The following is a 23522-nucleotide window of genomic DNA, read 5'->3' as shown; positions in this document are numbered from 1 at the left end:
AGTGCTCTTGGACTGTATGGGTTCTAGAATACCACATTAGCAGTAGCCAGTGTAGTGGGAGTGAAAAATAAGGTAGGTCACCAGCCACATCCACTCTTTCCCAAAGGCCCAGATAAACAGTTGGGATCTTTAGCTTCCAGCAGAATTGGCCTTCCCTAATGATATGCTGTGTGTTTTCACGCTTCCTGTGAAACCCTTTCAACCCAAGGTATTGTATATGCAGCCACCGTAACAGTGCAGTATATTGTCTCAGGAAGGGAGTGATAATGATTCTGCACAAATCGGTCAAAATGCTTTTTGCCAATGTAAGTGGCAACGACGGTTCAAATAAGAATGCAGCTATTGGAGTGCCCCCCCCCGGGCTTCCTGGCAAGCAACCACTGAGCACGCGGCTGGAATATTTTTCTATTGATGCATACCATTGCCTCTTCAAATTGACCCCTGTCTTTGTTCAGCCATTATGTACATTTAAGATTGCATCTATTTCCGCAGAAAGAAGGAAAACACAGCGATGGGCTTTTCCAGAAACATAAATGCCTTAATGAGACATTTTCTATTCCTCCCACGATCTCTTATTGAACGTGGAAGCCAATTCTATGGCGACACCCGCTGAATGCTCACACAATTTGATATTTAGTGTTTTACATTTGGCAATTAGTATTCAGCGACTGCTGTTCTATATTTGATAGTAATTGACGATGGTGGATAACATTGCGCAAGATGACAAGGATGCTAAAAGTGTTGTAAACAGAAGAGATACCAGTCAGGGCAAAAAGAAAGCCAGAAAATTGCTTATGCAGGAATGCACAATTTGTGACCCGCTGAGCCTCATGTAGCCCAGGACAACATCCCCAACCCTGTTCTTGAAGTCCTAAGTAGGCATTATTTGTACAATTTGCTTTTTTATTCTATCTTCCTTCAGAGCTCAGGGTGGTGCACAAAGCACACGCACAAACGCACAAACACACATATCATCTCAACAATGCTGTGGAGTAGGTTCAGCTACTAACAAAGTCACACTGCAACTAACAAAGTCACACTGTGCTTCATGGCAGAGTGGCGATTCAAACCCAAGTTTCCTAGTCCAACTCTCTAAGCCCTACACCACGCAGGCTGCAAGAGGTTTATTGAGACCCTGGTGGGGCTCCGTATAAGGATGGTGGGTAGTGTTTTTATCTGCTTTTCATAGTAATCTAATGGTATTGCAGCCAATGAACTAATACAAACAGGTGCAAGATATCAACCAACCAGGAAGCAAAGCTATATTTGCTGCTGTGGAGCATTAGATACAATGAATCTGGAGTAGGAATTCCCACTGCAACAGAGGAAGTTGCCTTGGACAGGTTCAGGCAATTGGATTGTGTAGCTCAGTACTTTTATATGCCTGTTGTCTTTGTCCATGGAGTTTTCTTGGCAGGGATACTGGAGTGGCTTGCCGGTTCCTGCTCCAGGTGGATCACGTTTGGTCAAAACTCTCCACTATGACCTGTCCATCTTGGGTGGCCCTGCACGGCATAGCTCATAGCTTCTCTGAGTTATTCAAGCCCCTCGCCACAGCAAGGCAGTGATCCATGAAGGGCCACCTCATGAGAAGAGAAAACTCCCTGGAAAAGACCCTGATGTTGGGAAAGATTGAGGGCACAAGGAGAAGGGGACAACAGAGGACAAGATGGTTGGACAATGTTGTCAAAGCTACCAGCATGAGTTTGATCAAACTGCGGGAAGCAGTGGGAGACAGGAGTGCCTGGCGTGCAATGGTCCATGGGGTCACAAAGAGTCGGACACGACTAAACAACAACAGCTCAGTACTATCTGTACATGGTATATTTAACTGATTTAAACTATTTCAGTACCGTAATTAATCTAGATGCACCACCATACTGTATATGTGACCAGCTTGTTATATTCCTATTTTAAAGATACGGTAAAGAGGCAGCGTAATGTTTCAAAAATGTTTTAAACATATATAGTCAAACTATACTTTATACTTTAGACAATATCGCAAATTAGGCAAGAGATATAAGCAAATTTATTTGGGCTCAGAAATATGGTTGCAATTTAGGTGTAGATGGCAGTATACACTGTAAGATTCCTTGCCACACATTGTACAAAAGTACAAAACAAGTTTGTTCTTTTATATAAGCAGTAGAAAATGGGGAGACAACTTACAGCTTTCAATTTCCAGCGTGCAGTTTTGTTCATCCAGAGGGTACCTGCGTAAATCCATCATGCAGGCAGCTGTGGTAGTGATCCTGAGAAAGAAGGAAGAGGAAAGAGAGAGAGTCAAGGAGAGGGGGAGTGAGAGAGAGAAAGGAGGAGAGGGAGAGAGAGAGAAGGTAGGATCAAGAAAGAAGGATACGTGGACTTGCAGCTCAGGTCAAACATTTTAACAATCTTAAAAAAACTTTTTGAATTATTATTGCAAACTTTATTGAATTTCTTCAAAAACAATTACAAACATCAAGTGTTGTATTCCAGGACAAATAGTCATTCACATGGCATCAAAACAAACTTTAAAAAAGCAGTCAAAGGCTGTGAAAGGGGGTGAAAGCAGGGCCAGATTTAGGTTTGATGAGGCCCTAAGCTACTGAAGGTAATGGGGCCCTTTCTATGTCCAGCTGTCCTTTGTCAACAACAAATTGTCCCCGTTCTTTGTGTTGAATATATGCTATATGGTAATTTATGGACCTAATAAGTATCTAAAGCCATTTGCACATAACAAAGTATGTATTTTATCAAAGTAAGTGCTGAACTGAATTACAATTATGAAGAAGTATATTAATACAGTGGTACCTCACTGTAATACAGTGGTACCTCAGGTTAAGTACTTAACTCGTTCCGGAGGTCCGTTCTTAACCTGAAGCACCACTTTAGCCGCCGGAGCACGATTTCTGTTCTCATCCTGAAGCAAAGTTCTTAACCCGAGGTACTATTTCTGGGTTAGCGGAGTCTGTAACCTGAAGCATCTGTAACCTGAAGTGTATGTAACCCGAGGTACCACTGTAGTGAAATACAGTTAAGAAGAAGTATATTAATAGTGTTAGTGATATTTTAGGGAGCAGGCGGGACCCATTACTTACATCAGGCATGGCCAAACTCGGCCCTCCAGTTGTTTTGAGACTACAGTTCCCATCATCCCTGAGCACTGCTCCTGTTAGCTAGGGATGATGGGAGTTGTAGTCCCAAAACATCTGGAGGGCCAAGTTTGGCCATGCCTAACTTACAACATAGGAGCCTACACAACACAAAACACTGTTGCTGTATGTAGGTTTTATTTTATTTGTTTTTTATCTTATATTTTGGAAATGTACCTCCAGTTGTTTTTTCCTTTAAATTTTTCGGGGCCCCCCAAGAGACTGGGGCTATATAGCTTGTTTAGCTTATATGTAAATCTGGCACTGGGTGGAACTGTGTGACCTTCCCACAGCCTTTGTCCCTCTGGCTGGTGCCCTTCCCTTTCTGCCTTGAAATTTTTTCCTTGTCTATTCCCTTTGTTGATTTCTTCCAACCCAGCCGTGTGAAATGCTAATGGAAGAATCCTCGGTGCCATGCAAGGCAGCCGTTTCTCAGGTAATTAGTTGCATACTGCACCGTGTGAGTGTGGGCTCATTATTATTAATTTCTATGGAGTGGCAGCAGTACATGAATCAATCTGTGATTCGGATTCTGCCTTTGGGCTAGCAGTGTCTCTGCTTGCTCTGCATATCCCTACTGTTTCTTTTCAACCTGCACATTTTTTAAAGCAAACAAATGAAGCTATAAGCATCTCCCATAAATCTCCAGTTCTTGCTCCTCCAAAGGAAAACGGACTACACCAGGGGTCTGCAACCTGTGGCTCCGGAGCCGCATGTGGCTCTTTTACACCTTTGCCACGGCTCCGGGGCGGATACTAGCGAGGGGAGGAGGCGCATTGTGCACCCCGACACTCCCCACTGTGACGGGCGCTGTACTGGCTGTGACGTCGCATGGGGGCAGTTGCGTGCGTTAGTCACGCACCGTCCCGATGTCACCTTCCCGCCCGCCCGCTAAATTGTAAGGGGCATGTACGCTGGTCACTGCATTGAAAGGGGGCATGTACGCTGGTCACTGTTTTGAAGGTGAGTGAAGATCACACACGCAAAAAATGTAACTTGTTAATTTAACGTTTATTTCTATGAGGAGGAGTAATTCTGAGGGGTCAAACAAATAAATAATTTTAAAAAGTGACAAAAAAGTTATTTTTATAATGACGAGTTTTGCGGCTCCCAGTTTTTTTTTCTTCACAAACGGGTCCAAGTGGCTCTTTTTGTCTTAAAGGTTGCAGACCCCTGGACTACACAAATAGCTCCTTCGGATTTTCTACTTTGTGGGAAAAGGTAGAGAAGCACTAGAAGAGCCAGTTAACTTAATTTAAGACCCCTAGCCTTTTGGGACCTGCGGGTACATTTGGAAACCTAAGGTACTGTTTTGGGTACCATAAAAACAGAAAATTAGCAGAAAAGCTGGGAACCCCCCCCCAAACAAAGGGCAACCCACCTACACCCCCCTCAAAACAAATCAAACCAATAATAAAAAAGGAGGATCCCCGGAAGGCAAACAGCAGCAGCAACAAAGGACCAAACCCTTAATTAGGAAAAATAATAATAATAAATCAGCAGAAACAGGAATTCTTGGTGGAACCCCTGTACGCCACATTGGGAATATTAGGAACAATTGGCTGTTCAAACTGAATTATGTATTAAGACTTGCTCAGAAAAAAAATTGCCCTCTCTAAAGAATTAATAATTTTTATTCAGCATTGACAGTATTGATTTTTTTGCGTAATATCTCTTAAGAATTTGCTAATGGACCAAAGGAGCCAGGTTTTCCCCACCCCCCAGTTCCATAAGGCACGCTGAGCTGTATTTCTAAATGGTTTTGCCCCAAAGCAGCAATAAGGTAGACAAAAAGGAATGCAGCATGAGAAATTCAGTGTTTCCAGTGACAAGATACAAATCTCCACACAAAATTCTTTCTCCCTCTTATAAGGCCCAGCATTTTGCCTGTCTGGAGCTGCGCCAACCCAGGCTTTAAGATCTTCACCTAAGGCCCTTCTCTGAGCGCCTCTTGTCAGGTGAGGTGCGATGGGTAGTCCACTGGGGAAAGGGCCTTTCCAGTGGTAGCATTCCCAGCATGGAATGAACCTCTCAGAGAAACTCACCAGGTGTCTTGAGGTCTTTTCGGCATCAGGCAAAGACATTTTTATTTTCCCAAACCTTTTAACTGGTTTTAGCTTCTATATCAGGGCGGCCCAACTTTTTCTACAAAGAGGGTCACAACATGGAACCCACAGGCTGCACATTGCCTTGTCGTGCGGGAGGGTGGAGTGAGGCCAAAATCTGATGTCCCCCACCAAGCTCTCATGCTGCCTTCCTAATAATAATAATAATAATAATAATAATAATAATAATAATAATATTTGGATGGCATTCATCCGACTGGGTTGCCCCAGCCACTCTGGGCGGCTCCCAGCAGAATATTAAAAACACAATAAAACTTCAAAAATTAAAAACTTCCTAAATAGGGCTGCCTTCAGATGTCTTCTAAAAATCAGATAGTTGTTTATTTCCTTGACATCTGATGGGAGGATGTTCATGTGAGAAAAAACACTGGGGCCTAATTGGATTAGTAGAATGTCTGTTATCTGGTGGGCGGGGCTTTTGTATTGTGCTCCGGAATCGGCCCCTCCCTTTAGTTATTCAGTTAAGTTCAGTTAGAGAGGCCAACTGTCATTCTTGCCTCATGAGGTTGTTTTATTTTCTCTCAGTTTGTTATTGTGCTGCAATTTTCTTTATGATTGAAGCTTTGTTTGACATATGTCAGCCACTTACTTTGCTGAAAGAAAAGAAACTCTGCTGAAGAATGGTGGAATATCCTAAACTGGGCGAGTGAGGGGATATTCCCAGTCTCACAGAAGGATTGATTTTTTAAATCACTCCCATCCTCCACAACAGTAGCACAGGGCAGGCGCCACTACTGAGAAGGCCCTCTGCCTGGTTCCCTGTAACCTCACTTCTCGCAGTGAGGGAACTGCCAGAAGGCCCTCGGTCCTCAATCTCAGTGTCCGGGCTGAACGATGGGGGCAGAGAAGCTCCTTCTGGTATACGGGGCCAAAGCCATTTAGGGCAGAACTTTCCAAACTTTTCAAGTTGGTGAAACAATTTTTGGACATGCATCATTTCACGACACGGCAATTCAGTTTTGCATCATTTCACAACACAGTAATTAGTTTTCCATCATTTCACGACATGGTAATTCAGCTTTGCTTGCAATCCCGAGGTTAAACGAACTCCTTTCCATCCCCGGGAGGAGCGTGGGGAGCGTTTGTGCTACACACCTACGCACTGCAGCCGACACACTAATGTGTCACAACACACAGTGTGGGAAGCTCTGGTTTAGGGCTTTAATGGTCAGCACCAACAAAGCTGGATAAGCAAGTTGCAGGGCATTGGGAAAGAGATGCAAGGCTCTGGCAGGGTCCTAGAGCCCTCCCACCTCCTTCTCAAAGCTGGGCAAATGCTAACTAGGTTTTGGGAAGGAGGAGGAGGATTCTAGGACCCTGTCGGAGCCCTCACACCTCCTTCCCAAACACCAGTGCCTCACTTATTCAGCTTTGGGAAGGCAGTGTGTGTGTGTGTGGGGGTGGTGGTTTCAAATGTTGCCATGGGCTGCCAAAAAAGGCATTGAGGGCTGCATGTGCCCCCTGGGTCGTGCGTTCGACTGCCCTGTTTTATTTTGACATAGGATGATTGTATGCTGCTTTTATATATACAGCATTTACTGTTACTGTTTTTAGTCTATGTTCATATATCAGCTTGGGATGCAGGTGGCGCTGTGGGTTAAACCACAGAGCCTAGGACTTGCCGATCAGAAGGTCGGCAGTTCGAATTCCCACAACGGGGTGAGCTCCTGTTGCTCCGTCCCTGCTCCTACCAACCTAGCAGTTCGAAAGCACATCAAAGTGCAAGTAGATAAATAGGTACCACTTTGGCAGGAAGGTAGACAGCATTTCTGTGTGCTGCTCTGCTTCGCCAGAAGCGGCTTAGTCATGCTGGCCACATGACCCGGAAGTTGTACGCCGGCTCCTTCAGCCAATAAAGTGAGATGAGCGCCACAACCCCAGAGTCGGCCACGACTGGACCTAATGGTCAGGGGTCCCTTTACCTTTATATATCAGCTTGGATAGTTCAGTTGGTTAGAGTATGGTGCTGATAACACCAAGGTTGAAAGTTCAAGCTGTATATTACTGCTATGCAACTCTACAATTCTATGAGGTGTTGGTGTGTGTGTGTGTGAGAGAGAGAGAGAGAGAGAGAGAATGAGAATAATAAAAGCTTTAAATTCAAACAGATCTCACCCTGAAAAAGTTCAGCTACAGCTTTTAGTTCAGCCTTGGGAATCATGCACACAATAGCATTTTAAACGCAACACACCAGGGGTAGGGAACCACTGGCTCTCCAGATGTTGTTGAGCTACAATCCTCACTGACACTGATCATTGGTCATGTTGGTTGAGGCTGATGGGAGCTGGAGTCTAACCACAACTAGAGAGTGGCAGGTTCTCCATCCCTTCATTGCCCCAGGCAAAGAGAGCAGGCAGAAGCCCATTTTGTATGTGTGTACAGAATGAGCCCATAGCTGGGTCAAGGTAAATTATTTTGCAAGGTACCATAAGGGCTACCTACCAGGTGTTCTGAAGATGCCAAATACAAAGTAATGTTGCACTGTTTTATTTTTTTATTTTTATTTTACCAAATATCCTATGGGACTGAGATCTATTGAAGAAACCTCAGCACAGTTAGCCCCTTTCACTGCGAGGCTATAAATACAATCAAATAACATTTATAGCAGAAATTCTGACAATGCTATAACTACACGGCTGTAATAAAGGTTGTCTGCGAATGGGAAGCACAATTTATTGCAAACAACAGTTTTGTTTGACAGAGCAAATAGATGGTAGAGATATATGTGTGTGTTTTAAACCCAAAAGGGAGTGGGAAACGGCAAATTTAAGAAAGCAAGAAGAGAAAAGCAAGCTTTGAGGACTGAACAGGCATTTTGGATGTGAAAATGCAGAGGAAACACAGCTTAATTTTAGTGGTTCAGTTTAAAAAAATAATTCATTGAAAGATGATTTCCTCAAAAACCAGCTCATGATGGATGCTCTTCCCCTCATTGGCACCTGGAAATGGCACCAGTTTATTTGTGTATATACTTCTGATCTATTGCAGTGGCATAGCATGGTTTGCTGGTGCTTGGAGCTCACGCAGGTGCATGCATGCCAGGCCAGTGTGGACCGCAGAGCGTGAACATAGCCCACCATGCAAACCTAGCCCTCGCTGCTGATGGCGCCACAGCGACTTGCACAGGGGGAGCCCAGCCAGTCAACGTGCATCTTCCTCTCTCTGTGCTCCTGCATGAGTCACGTGACCCTTATGAGATCATGGAGCCCAAAGCACACACTTGGGGGAGGGCATGCTCTTACAGTACCCAAAAATGGGTACTGTAAGTAGAGATCGCGGCCCCTCCAAAAAGTGCGGGGGGGGGGGCGAGACCTTGGCATGAAATCACGTGATATCATGGTGCCCAAAATGACCATTGTGTTCTTGCGGGGAAAACAGGATGTCCCAGTTTTTCCGGGACACTTGCGGGGTATGTGGTACATGCCTGGTCTGTATGTGCAGCAGAATGAAGTGACAGAATCTTGAGGTGGCAGAATCTATGTTGCCACTTGCTGCGAGTGTGTATGTGTGTGTCAAATGCCATTTCTGAATGCCCCTCTGCCTACAAGATTCCATGCAAGGAAAAACCCAACAAAGAATCAGGGAGAAAAGTCCTAATTCTGTTTCCCCCCGGCTGCTTTTTACACACAGGGATTTTCTTTTTCTACATAGGCATAAAAAATTGACCTCCATCAGTAGTCTGCGGTAGAGCAGTCCATTCTGCCCCCCACCAAGACAAGTACCACTTCATCCCCATCTTCTCATGCTCATTGTGTAGGATCCTGACTTTATTGACAGATGTGATGGGCTACAGCAAACTAGAACAACCCGAAAATGTATACCTTGGGTCATTCATTTTCATCTACAGTTGAAAATATAAGCGGTAATATAAGGCAGAACATAGCAGGCAGGGTTCCACTTTTCTTTCGAGTAAACAATAAATAAGACAGGAGTACTACGCTGAGCAATTTTCTTCTGACATTTATGATCGCCTGAATTTTAGGCAGCAAAAACAGCCATTTCTCTACAACATTAAAGCACAGAGTTTATTAAGTTTTTATAAATAGCCTCATTTATTCTCCTTTCAAAGTTATCCATCACCCCAAGGAAACTCTTCAAATAAAATCAACAGAGAGGATGTTTGCTATGTTTAATTCTCATTGGGCGCAGCTCCATTATGTCTCTAGTGATATTTCATGCCTTCCAGATGTACGAAACTGATATTTAAAGGATTTCATTCTCTCTCCCCCCCCCCCGTTCAACACGAAAATGAGTGCAGCAGAAAATGGAAAGCTGCTTACCAACCATTAAACATTATTATTGCCCTCCTGTGGCTTTCTGGCTTTCATACATCTCTCTAGTCATCCGTGCCATCTTTTCCTTCCAATTGCTTTGGGATACTGTGGAAATGTGTGTGTGTGTGTGTATGTGTGTGTGCGCATTCCAATATGTCAGGTGGCTGGCTAGTTTAACTTGCTGCAGTTATAGCAGCTTGGGAGTCCAAAAATGGATGAAGTCCAGCTTCAGATCCCTGTTTTACTACACATTTTAGCACATCTCTGCATGGGATGTTGGTAAGCTACTTTGGCCTTCTGAATGGGCTCTACGTCTGGCTTCTAAGAATATACTTCAAACCTTCTGGAGAATAAGAAGCATTAAATGTTCTGTCATTTTGCAGAATTGGATAAGATGACAGGAAGGATTCGAAACCTGCGGGATCAGAGATTCTCAGAGGAATGGAGTAAATAAATGAATTATTTGAAAAGCAATTGTAATCAACAGATTACGCTAGTAGGATTACAAGAAGTTTTGTAAGGAAGATTATGCGAAATATTGCAGAGAAAACTATGATAAGACTTATTAACGAAGGAGTATTGAATGTAATACTGAAAATAATGAAATGCAGATTAAGTGATAAAGATGGAAAAATCTTCAGATGCGGTTGATGGAGGTCCAAAACTTTGTATAAGATAAGAAAGCATGTTATATGATTTTTGGAAATTATTTGTAAAAATCAATAAAAATATTTAAAATAAAAATAAATGTTCTGTCATTTATAAAGCATGCATGTGGAAAAGCGCTACCCACTGTTTCCCATTTTTATCTTCACAGTGATCAAAGGATCATAGAACTGTAGAGTTGGAAGGGACCCTGAACGTCATCTAGGACAAGCCCCTGCAATGCAGGAATAAGCAGCTGTCCCATATGGGGATCAAACTTACAACCTTGGCATTATCAGCACCATGCTCTAACCAACTGAGCTATTTCTCAGATGAGTTCAGTCCCTCCAATTTATGGGAGGAAGATGAGCTGAGGGAGCATGTTTCCTTATCTGAGCCGGGATATACATTCCCCCATCCACCTCCTAGGTCCATATCCAGCCCTAAGAACACAGGAAGTGGATTAATACAGAGTCACACCATTGGACCAGCTACCTCAGTATTGCCATTGACTGGCAGCAACTCTCCAAAGTTTCAGACAGGGGTCTATCCCAGCCCTGGAGCTGCCTGGGATTGAACCTGGAACCTCGTGCATCCAAAGTAGATGCCCTTCCATTGAGTTACAGCTCTTCCCTTTTCCAAGAGGTCCAAGATCTAAATATCAGGGTTCAAATAAGCCTCTTCATGCATTCAAAAGAATTGTGAAGGGGCTAAATGGCCACAGAGGTTCCTCACCAATGCCAAGGCCCATGCCTCACTTTTAATGGCTATATCAAGCGCCCCTCTTCAGGCACGCCAACTCTAGGGGGTCAAAGACAACTCAACCACCTCAATATTTGTTGTCAGGAGGTCGGGTCCCCTCAATCTTGGGGGCAACCTGATGTTTCTGAGGCCCTATGTATCTACCAACACAAACATGTTGAGCTGCCTTTCCTGAGGGGATCTAGATTGGCTCAGGATCCCCAACTGCATGGAGGAGTTTGACACAGGCTGGATTGGAGGTGGTGGGCCGTGCTACACAATTTAACCTTACAACTGACACATTCAGCGTATGTTGGGTGGTGGTTAAATGAACTCCATTAATGTTTCAAGCAAAGATTTCAATGCTACAATGGAAGGCACTGTTTGTTTTACCACATTCATTTCTCGCCTTTTCTCCAAGGAGCTCTAGGCAGTGCACATGGCTCCTCCCCGTCCATTTTGTCCTCATAAAAACCCTGTGTTAGGTAGGTGAGACTGAGAGGGACTGGCTGGCCCAACGTCACCCAGTGAGCTTTGTCGCAGAGCGCAGATTCAAACCCAGTTCTTCCTCCCACAGAGAGGTGCTTAATATCTCCAACTCCTCGAAAGATTCCAGTGTCTCCAAATTTTTTTACACATCACTTGGGAAGACAGGTGAACTAATATCAGTGTACTGGAAGAAGCAAAGATCACCAGTGTCGAAGCAATGATTCTTCAACATCAGCTTCGTTGGACCGGTCATGTTGTGCAGATGCCTGATGATCGTCTTCCAAAGCAACTACTCTATTCTGAACTTAAAAATGGAAAGCGTAATGCTGGTGGTCTACAAAAGAGATTTAAAGACTGTCTCAAGGCAAATCTTAAAAAATGTAGTATAAACACTGACAATTGGGAAACACTGGCCTGCGAGCGCTCCAGTTGGAGAACAGCCTTTACCAAAGGTATCTTGGGCTTTGAAGACTCTCGAACTCAGGACGCAAGGGAGAAACCTGCTAGGAGGAAGGCACGCTTGGTAAATCCACACCGTGATCAGCTCCTGCCCAGAAACCAATGTCCCCACTGGGGAAGGATGTATGGATCCAGAACTGGCCTCCACAGTCACTTACGGACTCATTGTTAAAACCGTGTTTATGGAAGACAATCTTACTCGGCTACGAATGATCGCCAAAGAAAAGGAAAGATCATCTCACAAAGTCTCAAGCACAGTGCATTACATCTTTACACCGGGCCGATCCACATGTTCGCTGCAAGTTATTAAAAAAAACAATAATTCAAGTGCTATGTGTGAACCACTTCTATATGAAATAACCAATATGTGTTTCATTTCATCACTCTGAGAAGGTAAACTAGCTGGAGTACAGTTTGGGAAAGTGGGGCATCTTTGTTGCCATGACAAATAGCTTATGTGGGAATGCCTAGATTTCTATTGAATGCCAACTCGCCATTTAGGGTGATGTGTGTATTTGTTCTGGAAAATGTGGCACCCAACCATGTTACCAACAATGGAATTATTTCACTGTTCTTGGCATATGCTGTCTGGATCTGGTTTGACACCGTGCGCTTCACCTAAACAATGGACCAAAGCCTTTCTCTTTTCTGCTCTGCCATTGCAGGAGCTATTATGTCGTCAGATGCAGGTTGTATGGGGAGCAAAACACACCGGCTTGCATTGTGCTCTCTCAGCAGGCTGACACTCTGGCTCACGAAAAGGTCATCCTGCTTTTGCAAAAGGTGTAGCCCTTTTGTGGATCTGTGCGAGAGGATTTCTAAGAGGGTATATAACATTGGCCCCAATCCGTGTGTGTCAGAACAGGCCAAGGCATTATGGTTATAAGATCCTGCATGATTCCTAATTTGGGATGGATGGGTGGATCCCTATATAACTGTCCCGAGCTGGTTTCATTTCCACTGCAAAAGACAACAACTCTGTTTTGCCTCATTTATGGGTGGACTTCTTAGGAACCCTAAAAATTGGCCCACATTTACAAAAAGGTGAGAAGTATTTACGTTACGAGGTGTCGGCCTGTTGAGAGAACACAATGCACACCTGTGTGTGTTCCTCCCCAGACAAGGCTGAAAGATAATTACTTTCAGAGGCCACACAGAAGTCTGGGAGGTGCAGATCAGGTCCATTTTTGCATCAGAATTCATCAGGAACCAAATTCTTCAAGCACCTTTAGTCCATATACTCCCTGCTCTCTGTCTATGTTCTAGGGATCAGAAGGGTTGGAGCGGGGGGTTAAAGATGGCAGAAGAGAGGAAGTGTGTGCTATGTTCTCAGTGATGGGGAGACTGTTTCAGTGGTTAAGGAGGGGCACTGCAAGTTTCTCAAGGGCCCTCCTGCCCTTCTGAAATAGGCAACAAGTGCTCTGACAGCGCTGACAGCTTATTGTGTTGATGTCTGGTTTACCTCCTGACCATCCCCGGTTCCTATTTTATACAGTGGGGCCCCGCAAGACGAATGCCTCGCAAGACGAAAAACTCGCTAGACGAAAGGGTTTTTCGGTTTTGCGTTGCTTCGCTAGACGAATTTCCCTATGGGCTTGCTTCGCAAGACGAAAACGTCTTGCGGTTTTTTTTTTAAAGCCGCTTGAAGAGGCGCAGTTGCGACGGACCGTGCTTTGCAAGACGAAAAACATCGCAAGATGAAAAGACTCACGGAACGAATTCTTTTCATCTTGCGAGGCACCACTGTACTGTACTATACTATACTATACTATACTATACTATACTGTACTAGGTGGAGGGACGCAGGTGGCGCTGTGGGTTAAACCACAGAGCCTAGGACTTGCCGATCAGAAGATTGGCGGTTCGAATCCCCGCAACGGGGTGAGCTCCCGTTGCTCAGTCCCTGCTCCTGCCAACCTAGCAGTTCAAAAGCACGTCAAACTGCAAGTAGATAAATAGGTACCGCTCCGGCGGGAAGGTAAACGCCGTTTCCGTGTGCTGCTCTGGTTCGCCAGAAGCGGCTTAGTCATGCTGGCCACATGACCTGGAAGCTGTACGCCGGCTCCCTGGGCCTGTAAAGCGAGATGAGCGCCGCAACCCCAGAGTCAGCCATGACTGGACCTAATGGTCAGGGGTCCCTTTACCTTTTATACAATGGTGGACGAGTAAAAACATGGAAGATTAGTAATACTAACCTGCCGCCCCATTATGTGTGGAGGTTTATAATGCCATTGGTGTTCTTCCGGTGGAGCGCGGACCTGTGGCAGGCGAGGGTTTTTTCCGGTGAGAAAGCCCTAGCTTTTTTGGCCGAGAAAGGGGGGTTTTAGGGCGAAAGAACCCCCCGCTGACCCTCTGGAGGGTGTCTAGAGGTCTAGGTTCCCGGCGGTGCTGAAAGCTGTTCGTCCGGTCGCCAGGTAGCCTCTGGAAAAGAGGTGAAGAGCGCGATGGAACGCGCAGCGGGCAATCGGGCAGCCATTGCAGCGGCTAACTAGCGAAGCCCCGAGCCTGCAGGGAATAGCGCTCCGCTCTCGACACAAAAAAATCGGATACGTAATATTTAGCTTGTAAGATCTGAGGAGCTAAAACAGCAAGGAAGTTTCCGAATAAAAAGAGAAGAATCCGAGTTCAGCGGCTGTCTGGCATCACAAAAGAAAGACGCAGCGTTGTAAGCAGAGTCTAAAGCAAAAGTAAGTTGCCGCTAGCGGTTACTGTTGCCGTCTCCCCAGTAACTTTTGGAACTAAGTTTCTTTTCAAAGAAAGAGGAGAAGGGGGAGCAGAGGAGCTTTGGGATAGACCAGAGACCCCAGCTGATACTATATTTATGTTAACAGAATACAGAGAGGACTATTTGTTACTGTATCTGTAAGTAAATTACTTTGCTAAGAGGAAGCTCCGGCGCCATATTAATCCGGGGCTAAGAAGAATCTCTGACTCCGACGCCATATTAAGGAACTTCAAAATATATTTTGCTTGAGAAGACAAGAGTGTTTGGACGTTTTTTTTTGGTAGGTTTTTGAGGGCACCCTTTTTCCTTTTTGAATAAGACTACTAAAAATTAAGGTGTAGAGTTGAAGAAAAGTAGTAGATACAACTATTTAAGAACTCACTTCCCAAATTTGGCTCTGGGATCCCCCTAGTGGTTTGAGTCAATCACTACATTGCAACGTTGAAATTTTTGGTGGAGACCTGCTTAAGCTTGGTGGAGACTGCTCAATTTTTGGTGTAGGCTGCTTAAGCTTGCGAATTTAATGGAGTAACAACTGCTTTTGAGAAACCTCTTCTCTCAATAGTTTGAACTCTTTGAACTGTCCAGCACCAAAAACATATTTGTGAGGGATAAATAAAATATAAAATAAATATAGACAATTATACTTATTTCGGAACGTAAATTTGGAGCTTACTAAGAACCAAAGCTGATTATTTTTTTCTTTATTTCTGATATCACCTCCTGGACTATATTTGAACTTTATTTGAACTTTACTTGACTCTATAACCAGACTTTGGATTGGTAAATCAGCGTATTGTTTAACCAGCGTTCCGGAAGGATTAGCCTGAATAGGGGCAAGAAGAATACAGAAGGACACAGACAGAGGCGATAAATTATTAATTTTTCTAAATCTCGGGGGGGGGACAGGAATAACTAACGATACGTCTTTGGGGGTGAAAGGCCAAAGAAGTAGGGATTGTAAACTTTCTCTCCTAGGTTGTATCCACTGTATCCCCTGTTTTTGGTTGTTATTTCAATAATAATGAACTGTAATTGGGTGGTAACTGTATAGCAAATAAGCAGTGTAAATATCTGATATTCCGATTTTTTAAGCAAATGTCACACACACAGAAAAAAGGAGCAGAGGGGGGACTCCAACAGATAGGAGAGCTTCAAGGCAAGAAACAGAATTTAGAACAGAAATATTGAAGATGTTTGCAGAAATAAAATAAAGCGAGAAAAATCTAGAAACAAAATTAGAACAGGTAGATAACAAAATTGGGAAGATGGATAAAAAGATTGAGGAGACAGTTAGTGAACTGAAAGGACAGATCAAAGAGGTCTCAAGGAGAGTGGATGAAGGATTTAAGAAGTCAAAACAGGAAATGAAAGAGATGAAGCGGGAAGAAGAGAGGATGAAAAATGAGATTGCGGATTTAAATAAAACTCAGGAAGAATTAAAAGACTCTATTGCAATGAAAGAACTAAAACAGAGAGAAGTGAATTTGAGATTGAGGCACGTACCGGAAATACAAAATGAAAATATAAAAGAAAGATTAATAAAGGAAATTGCGCAGTGGATGGATTTGTCGGAGGAAGAAGTCGCAAAAACAATACAAAATGCATTCAGAATGAAAATTAAAACAAATAAGTTAAAGAAATTTCCGTGTGACTGCTTAGTAACGTTCAAAGATAGAGAAATGAGGAATTTGGTTTTGCAAAGGAACAGAGAGAAGAGATTATATATTGACGGGAACTACATAATCATATTCAAAGATATTCCAATAAGGTTGTTGAAACGAAGAGAAGCTTACAAATCGCTGGTGCAATTACTTAAGAAAAATAAGATTGATTTCAGATGGGAATTTCCCGAAGGAATCTCTTTCTTTTATAAAGGAGTAAAGAGAAGATTAACAAGTCCGGAGGAAATAGGAAAATTTACAAGAAGATATAAAGAACTACAACAAGGAGAAGAAGAGGCAAAAGGAGCAGAAGGAGGAGCAAGATTGAAGGAGGACTCTGAATCAGGAGGAGAAGAAGAACAGACTGGGAGAGAATCAGAAGAAGAGGAAGAAGAGGAAGAAGGAGAAGGGACAGAAAGACTATAAAGCAAACTTAAATTTAAATAGTGGTAAGAAGAATGACGCTAAAACTATGGAATTGGAATATTAAGGGAATGAATGATAAGAAAAAACGGAATGGAATTGAACACATCTTAAAAAAGAAAAATTTGGACGTCATATGCCTACAAGAAACGCATGTGGCAAAAAAACATAGAAAAATTCTGATCAACAAAAGGTTAGGGAATGAATTTATATCCTCGGACAAAGAGAAAAAAAGAGGTGTTGTCTTATACATCAAAAACAAAATTGAATCTCACCAATTATTTAAGGATGAAGAAGGGAGAATCATTGCGGTTCAAATTAATTGGCAAGGGGAAAAATTGATAATTGTTGGGGTTTACGCACCAAACGGGAATAAGACAGAATTCTTCAGGTTGCTGGAAGAGAAGTTATTTGAGTACATGGACCAGAAAATTATAATAATGGGAGATATGAATGGTGTGGTCTCAACAGAAATGGACAGATTAAGGAAAACAAAGAATAAAGAAGGGAAATTACCCAAAACCTTCTTTATGATGATGAAGAATTGTAATCTGGTAGATATTTGGAGGCTCAGGCACCCATTGGAGAAGCAGTTTACCTATCATTCAGAACCGAACCAATCGTTTTCAAGAATAGATCAAATATGGGTTTCGAATGAGTTAACTCCAAGAATTCAAAAAATTGAAATACAGGCGAAGGTGATTTCTGATCACAACTCAATAGAAATGGAGTTAAAAGGCTTTGAAGAGCGATCTTTTAGGTGGCAACTGAATGATAATTTATGGGATGACCAAAAGTTCGTGGAAAAAGTACAAAAAAACCTAACCGAATTTTTCATGAATAATATGGATAAAGGGACAAAAACGAGTGTGGTGTGGGACGCAAGTAAGGCAGTGATGAGGGGCCTCTTTATTCAACAGAATGTATGGAAAAGGAATAATAAAGAGAAAATGACAAAAGAGATCCTAAGACAGATTATGAATCACGAACAAAAGCTGATTAAAAAACCCAACAATGAGAAGATAATGCAGGAAATAAAGATTCTTCAAACCCAGTTTACGATGTTAATAAAAAAAGAGGTTGAATGGAACGTGAAAAGATTAAGACAAAATTTTTTTGAGTACGCTAATAAATCAGGAAAATGGCTTGCGTGGCAGGTTAAGAAAAGAAAAGAACAAAATACAATTAGAAAAATTGAGGTAAACGGAGAAGAAACAACAGAACCGAAGGAAATTAGGAGAGCATTTGTGGATTTCTACAAGCAATTATATAGGAATAAAGATAGGAATAATAATAAGAAAGTAGAAAGATACTTGAAAGAAAAAATGGTGAGGAAGATCCCGATAGACCAAAAAGAACAGTTGAATGCCCCAATATGTAAGGAAGAGGTAGAAGAAGTCATAAAAGAGTTAAAAAGAGGGAAAGCACCGGGGCCGGATGGGTTCACCTCTAGCTACTATAAAGAAATGAGAGATACACTGATGGCCCCGTTGATCAAAGTAATGAATAACATCTTAAAAGAAAAGGACATTCCAGGAACATGGAAAGAGGCATTTATTACAATAATACCAAAACAAGATTCGGACCCTACACAAGTTAAGAACTATAGACCTATCTCGCTACTAAATATAGACTATAAGATCTTCGCAGGAATCCTAGCTAAAAGATCAAAAAAGATACTAATAAAGATCATACATAAAGACCAAGAGGGCTTCCTACCGGGCAGGCAAATAAGAAACAATATAAGAAATATAGTAAATGTTATTGAATATCTGTCCGATAGATGTGACAAACCAGCAAGTTTAATATTCGTGGACGCGGAGAAAGCCCTCGATAATGTGATTTGGGAATTTATGTTGAAAAATTTGGAGGTAATGGAGGTGGATCGAAATTTTTTTAATGGTATTGAAGCAATCTATACGGACCAGAAAGCAAGACTGATAGTAAATAACATCATTACAGAAGAAATAAAAATATGCAAGGGCACAAGGCAGGGTTGTCCACTCTCGCCATTACTATTTATAGTGGTTTTGGAAGTTCTGCTAAATGCAATTAGACAAAACAGGCAAATCAAAGGGGTGACACTAGGGGTAAACGAATATAAAATAAAGGCCTTCGCAGATGACGTGGTTTTGACTGTGGAAGAACCTACAGAAAGTATAAAGGAGATCTTAGATGAGATGGAACAATTCGGAAAGATAGCAGGATTCAGATTGAATAAGAAAAAGACTAAAATGATAGTTAAAAATATGGATCGTGATAAGATTGAACTATTACAACAAAGAACGGAGATTGAGGTAGTAAAAAAGATCAAATATTTAGGAATCTGGCTTTCCGATAAGAACATAGATTTATATCAATATAACTATATCCCTGTATGGAAAGGCTTAAAAAGAGATCTGGAGACTTGGGCCAGAATGAAATTATCATTCTGGGGAAGAATATCGATGGTAAAAATGATGGTCCTTCCCAAGTTGTTATTTTTATTCCAAACTATACCCATAATCAAAGGTACAAAATTTTTCAAAGAGTGGCAAAAGGCGATCTCAAGATATGTCTGGGAAGGGAAGAAGCCTAGGATTAAATTTAAGTTATTAACAGATACAAAAGAAAGAGGTGGCTTCGCCCTACCAGACATGAGACTCTATTAGACTCTATTACCAGACATGAGCCAGTGTGGTGTAGTGGTTAAGAGCAGTAGTCTCGTAATCTGGGGAACCGGGTTTGAGTCTCCGCTCCTCCACATGCAGCTGCTGGGTGACCTTGGGCCAGTCACACTTCTTTGAAGTCTCTCAGCCCCACTCACCTCACAGAGTGTTTGTTGTGGGGGAGGAAGGGAAAGGAGAATGTTAGCCGCTTTGAGACTCCTTAAAGGGAGTGAAAGGCGGGATATCAAATCCAAACTCTTCTTCTTCTTCTTCTATTACGAAGCAGCATATTTGTGCTGGTTAAAAGAATGGGTAAAGTTGGAAAACAAGGAATTATTAGATCTCGAAGGGTTTAACAACAAATTTGGGTGGCATGCGTACCTATGGAGTGACAAAAAGAGGGTACATAAGGGATTCACAAATCATATCTTTAGAGGTGCATTAATAGAGGTCTGGGATAGATATAAGAACATATTAGAAACAAAAATCCCGCATTGGTTATCCCCGTTAGAAATGATGTGTGTCAAGACAATTAATATGAGAGGGAAGTGGGGAAATTATGGAGAAATGGTTATTAATGAAGGAGGGAAGTGGAAATTAAAACCTTATGACCAAGTGAAGGCGTTAACATATGATTGGTTACATTATTTTCAGATAAATGAAATGTTTAAAAAAGAGTTGAAGGAAAGGAATTGTGTAGAAAAAGATTCAACCTTCCAAAAAGAGATAATAAATAATGAATATAAAAATCTGTCAAAAATGTATAAAATACTACTGGAGTGGTACACTAAGGACGAGGAGGTGAAATCGGTGATGGTACAATGGGCAAGGGACTTTGGGTATAATGTTCAATTAGAGGATTGGGAAAGGTTGTGGAAAGAGAATATAAAATTTACGGCTTGCACGTTACTGAGGGAAAATATGATGAAAATGCTTTACAGATGGTACCTGTCACCCACTAAATTGGCAAAGATGTATAAAGTGGACAACAAATGCTGGAAATGTAAACATAAAGAAGGGACTTTCTTCCACCAGTGGTGGGAGTGTAAGAAAGTTAAAAGCTTTTGGGAGGAGATTTACAATGAAATGAAAAAGATGTTGAGGTACACTTTCGTGAAAAAACCAGAAGCATTTTTATTAGGTATTGTAGGGAAGGATGTCAGAAGAAAGGATTGTAGACTCTTCCAGTATGCGGTGACAGCGGCCAGAATTGTGTTAGCCCAGAAGTGGAAACAGGAGGAAGTCCCAACGGTAGAAGAGTGGAGAGTAAAATTAACAGAATATGCTGAATTGGACAAATTAACAGGGAAAATTTGATATACTAAAGATCAAAAATTTATAAAGGACTGGGAGAAATTTGTGTGTTATCTGGAAAATAATTATGGTGTAAAAATAACGCTAGTGGGATTCAAAGAGGCTTTGTAAAGAACTAATAAATATTGTTTAACAGAGATTATGAGGAAGGATGGAATAACTGGCAATATGAAAAAAAGATGAAATGTGTATATATAAGGATAACTACGAATGAATGTCAGTGACGTTGAAGGAAGTCTAAAATGGATATGATTTGTTGTATAATGGTTGAAATGTATAATGAGTTGGAAATCAATAAAACTATAAATATTTTTTAAAAAATAAAAAAATATAATGCCATTGGTGTTGGCTGGCAATTTCCTCCCTCCCTTCCCAACAGGTGGGTGGGGTTTGCGACACCAAGTGAGCTTACCTGGTCGGATGCCTCCCACCTGTGATAGGGTGGCCATCGTCCCGCCCCCAACCTGGGAGGACAATGGACAGCCAGCTGGGGGTGGGGTGAGGGCCAAGGGAAAAGAGGCTGACCCCTTTGACCAAACCTCACTTTGTTTCCTCCTCTTCCAGGTTCACCCACCCAACCCTCCCAAATTAATAATATTTTCTTGCAGTGCAATATTTTGCGTTCCAGGTCAGCGGGCGCTGCTATGGTCATAAGATGGTTGCTGTGTTCAGAACTGGGAAGGAATTTCCCCTGCATTGGCAGGTTTCGCCTTCCCTATAGCATTTTGTCACAACTTTGGCGGTTTTTAGGCCTTGGCAAGGTATCTTTTAGTCTATCTTCGAGTGTGTGTGGGGGAAGCATTTCTTGCACACACCCCCACGCAGCGGTGGCTGCAGGGCCCGTTAAAGGGTTGATTGCGGGAGTCCCTGGCCCTAGAGTGGCGGCATGTAGGTCAAACTCTCGGCTGAGGTAAAGTGGGAGGGCACGCTGTGTAAGTTTGTGCTTTGCAGTCCCCTCCCACTGCACCTCATTGCCCTGTACATCCTCAGTCCCAGTCGGACTGAGAGGGTTACATGCCCTTGTTCTCTTTTGAAAGAAAATTATATGAAAACTATGTAAAGATGGTATATTACATCAGTACAGATAGCAAAAATGTACAAAACCGGGTCAAACACATGTTGGAAATGTAAAGAAAAAGAAGGGACTTTTTATCCTATGTGGTGGGAATGTAGAGAAGTTAAATATATAATGAGTTGAAAAAAAATGTTTAAAATGACATTTGTAAAAAAACCCAGAAACATTTCTGTTAGGGATTGTAGGACAAGATTTGTCAAGAAAAACAAAGAACTTATTTATGTATGCTATAACAGCAGCAAGAGTCTTGATAGCACAAGGATGGAAGAATGAGGAAATCCCAACGAAAGAACAGTGGCAAGAAAAATTAATGAGTTACGCAGAGTTGGCTAAATTGACATACAAATTGCGGGACAAGGACCACTGTGACTTTAAGGAAAAATGGGAGCTTTTTACAATTTATTTAAAAATACAAAAAAAATATGAATTGGACTCCTTGGCAGGTTTTGAATAAACATACACAAATTTATTGGTTGATAGATAATGTAAGGATATGTATAATTTTATAACATGCAGAGAATAATATGTGCTGAGAAATCAGAGAGAGGAGCTGAGGGAAGTCTCTGGTGGGGGGAGGGAGGGTTTATTGGATTTCAAATAATGAATATGATATGTTTTGATAATTTGTTATGTTAAAATTGTTAATAAAAACGTTTTTTAGAAAAAGAGAGGGTTACATGCCAAGGCCTATGCCAAATTTCCCACATTCTCAAGTTCAATAAAGTTGTGGCCAATTTGAGCCCATACTTTGGTCTCTTGTCTCATTCTTTGGGGGGGGGTAGTCTCCACGGACAAGGTTCAGCGCGTGTGCTCGCAATAAAACTCTGTAAGCAAAAGTAACCTATTTTTACATTTCACCTGGAAAGGCTCCAAGAGGCTATATTGATTGGCTGTATGTGAACATCAGAACAATCCCTGTTTCCCATTATATTCATTGTGACATTTAGCATCAAGGTGTATCACCGATTTGTCACCTTTGATTGTTGGTTGATATGGATTTGTTATATGAATAGCAAATGTTTTCCTTCGGCTCAGTTTGCTCTTCTTAGATTCCTTACTTTGGAGAAGACCCATTTACTGCAGTGGATTTTTCCTCCTCTCCCTCCAGAGTCAGTGGCTTAAGGATTGTGGCTCTAGAACTCATTAAAAGCATTGTTGGGGGGAGGGGGAGAGAGAAATCTATTGCTGACTTGCAGAAATAAAGATGAAAGGGGCAGTAATTAAAGTTGTACCTTACATTGGATTTCCAATTTGCATGCAATTACCTGACATACTGGTGACAACACTAATATATATCTAGAGAAATCTAGCAGCATGGATTCCAGTGTGAATAAGCTCTGCCTGGTTTTTCTTTTCCCCTACAGGCAGGGGGATTCAGGTGCAGCAGTCAAAATTCAAAGGAGTTGTTAGTGCGAAATTCGGGTTATTATTATTTTTTTTTTAAATGCACAAATGAACCCAGATCCTTTCCTTTCAGCTGTCAGAAACAACAGAGAACTAGGAGATGTGGTGATGCACAGCACCGCAGAAGCATAACCAGAAACTACCCACAAAATGCACTCCAGGAAAGCTGTGATGGTATACTGAATTTATTTCCCTCTTTTTAGATCGTCCCTGGATCAGGAAAATCAGAGATGACTGTTGGAAAACTGTGGGCTAGGGCTGTGCAATAAATCGTTGTATCGTATTGAAATATCATTGTGATAAGTGTTTCAACAAGGCAATATACTAGATCAGCTGAACTGATACTTTGCATATACTTTGCCTTATGTTGCCTTATGGTGCAAACTTTGAAGCTATGAAAT

The 23522-nt window shown here is 42.1% G+C and overlaps 1 protein-coding gene across 1 annotated transcript in view; it reads right to left on the bottom strand.

Moving 5' to 3' along the window:
* Nucleotides 1-23522, bottom strand: part of GABRB1 (gamma-aminobutyric acid type A receptor subunit beta1) — a 102943-nt gene that overhangs the window by 12875 nt on the left and 66546 nt on the right. The window contains exon 5 of the mRNA XM_082238265.1: nt 2170-2252. Within this exon, the coding sequence (XP_082094391.1) occupies nt 2170-2252 (83 nt within the window). The remainder of the gene's footprint in view (nt 1-2169; nt 2253-23522) is intronic.

This window comes from Podarcis vaucheri, assembly GCF_965113315.1.
Source record: "Podarcis vaucheri genome assembly, chromosome: 9".
Lineage (NCBI taxonomy): Eukaryota > Metazoa > Chordata > Lepidosauria > Squamata > Lacertidae > Podarcis > Podarcis vaucheri.
Note: the sequence above shows the minus strand (reverse complement) of the source record. Positions and strands in the feature narration are given on the sequence as shown.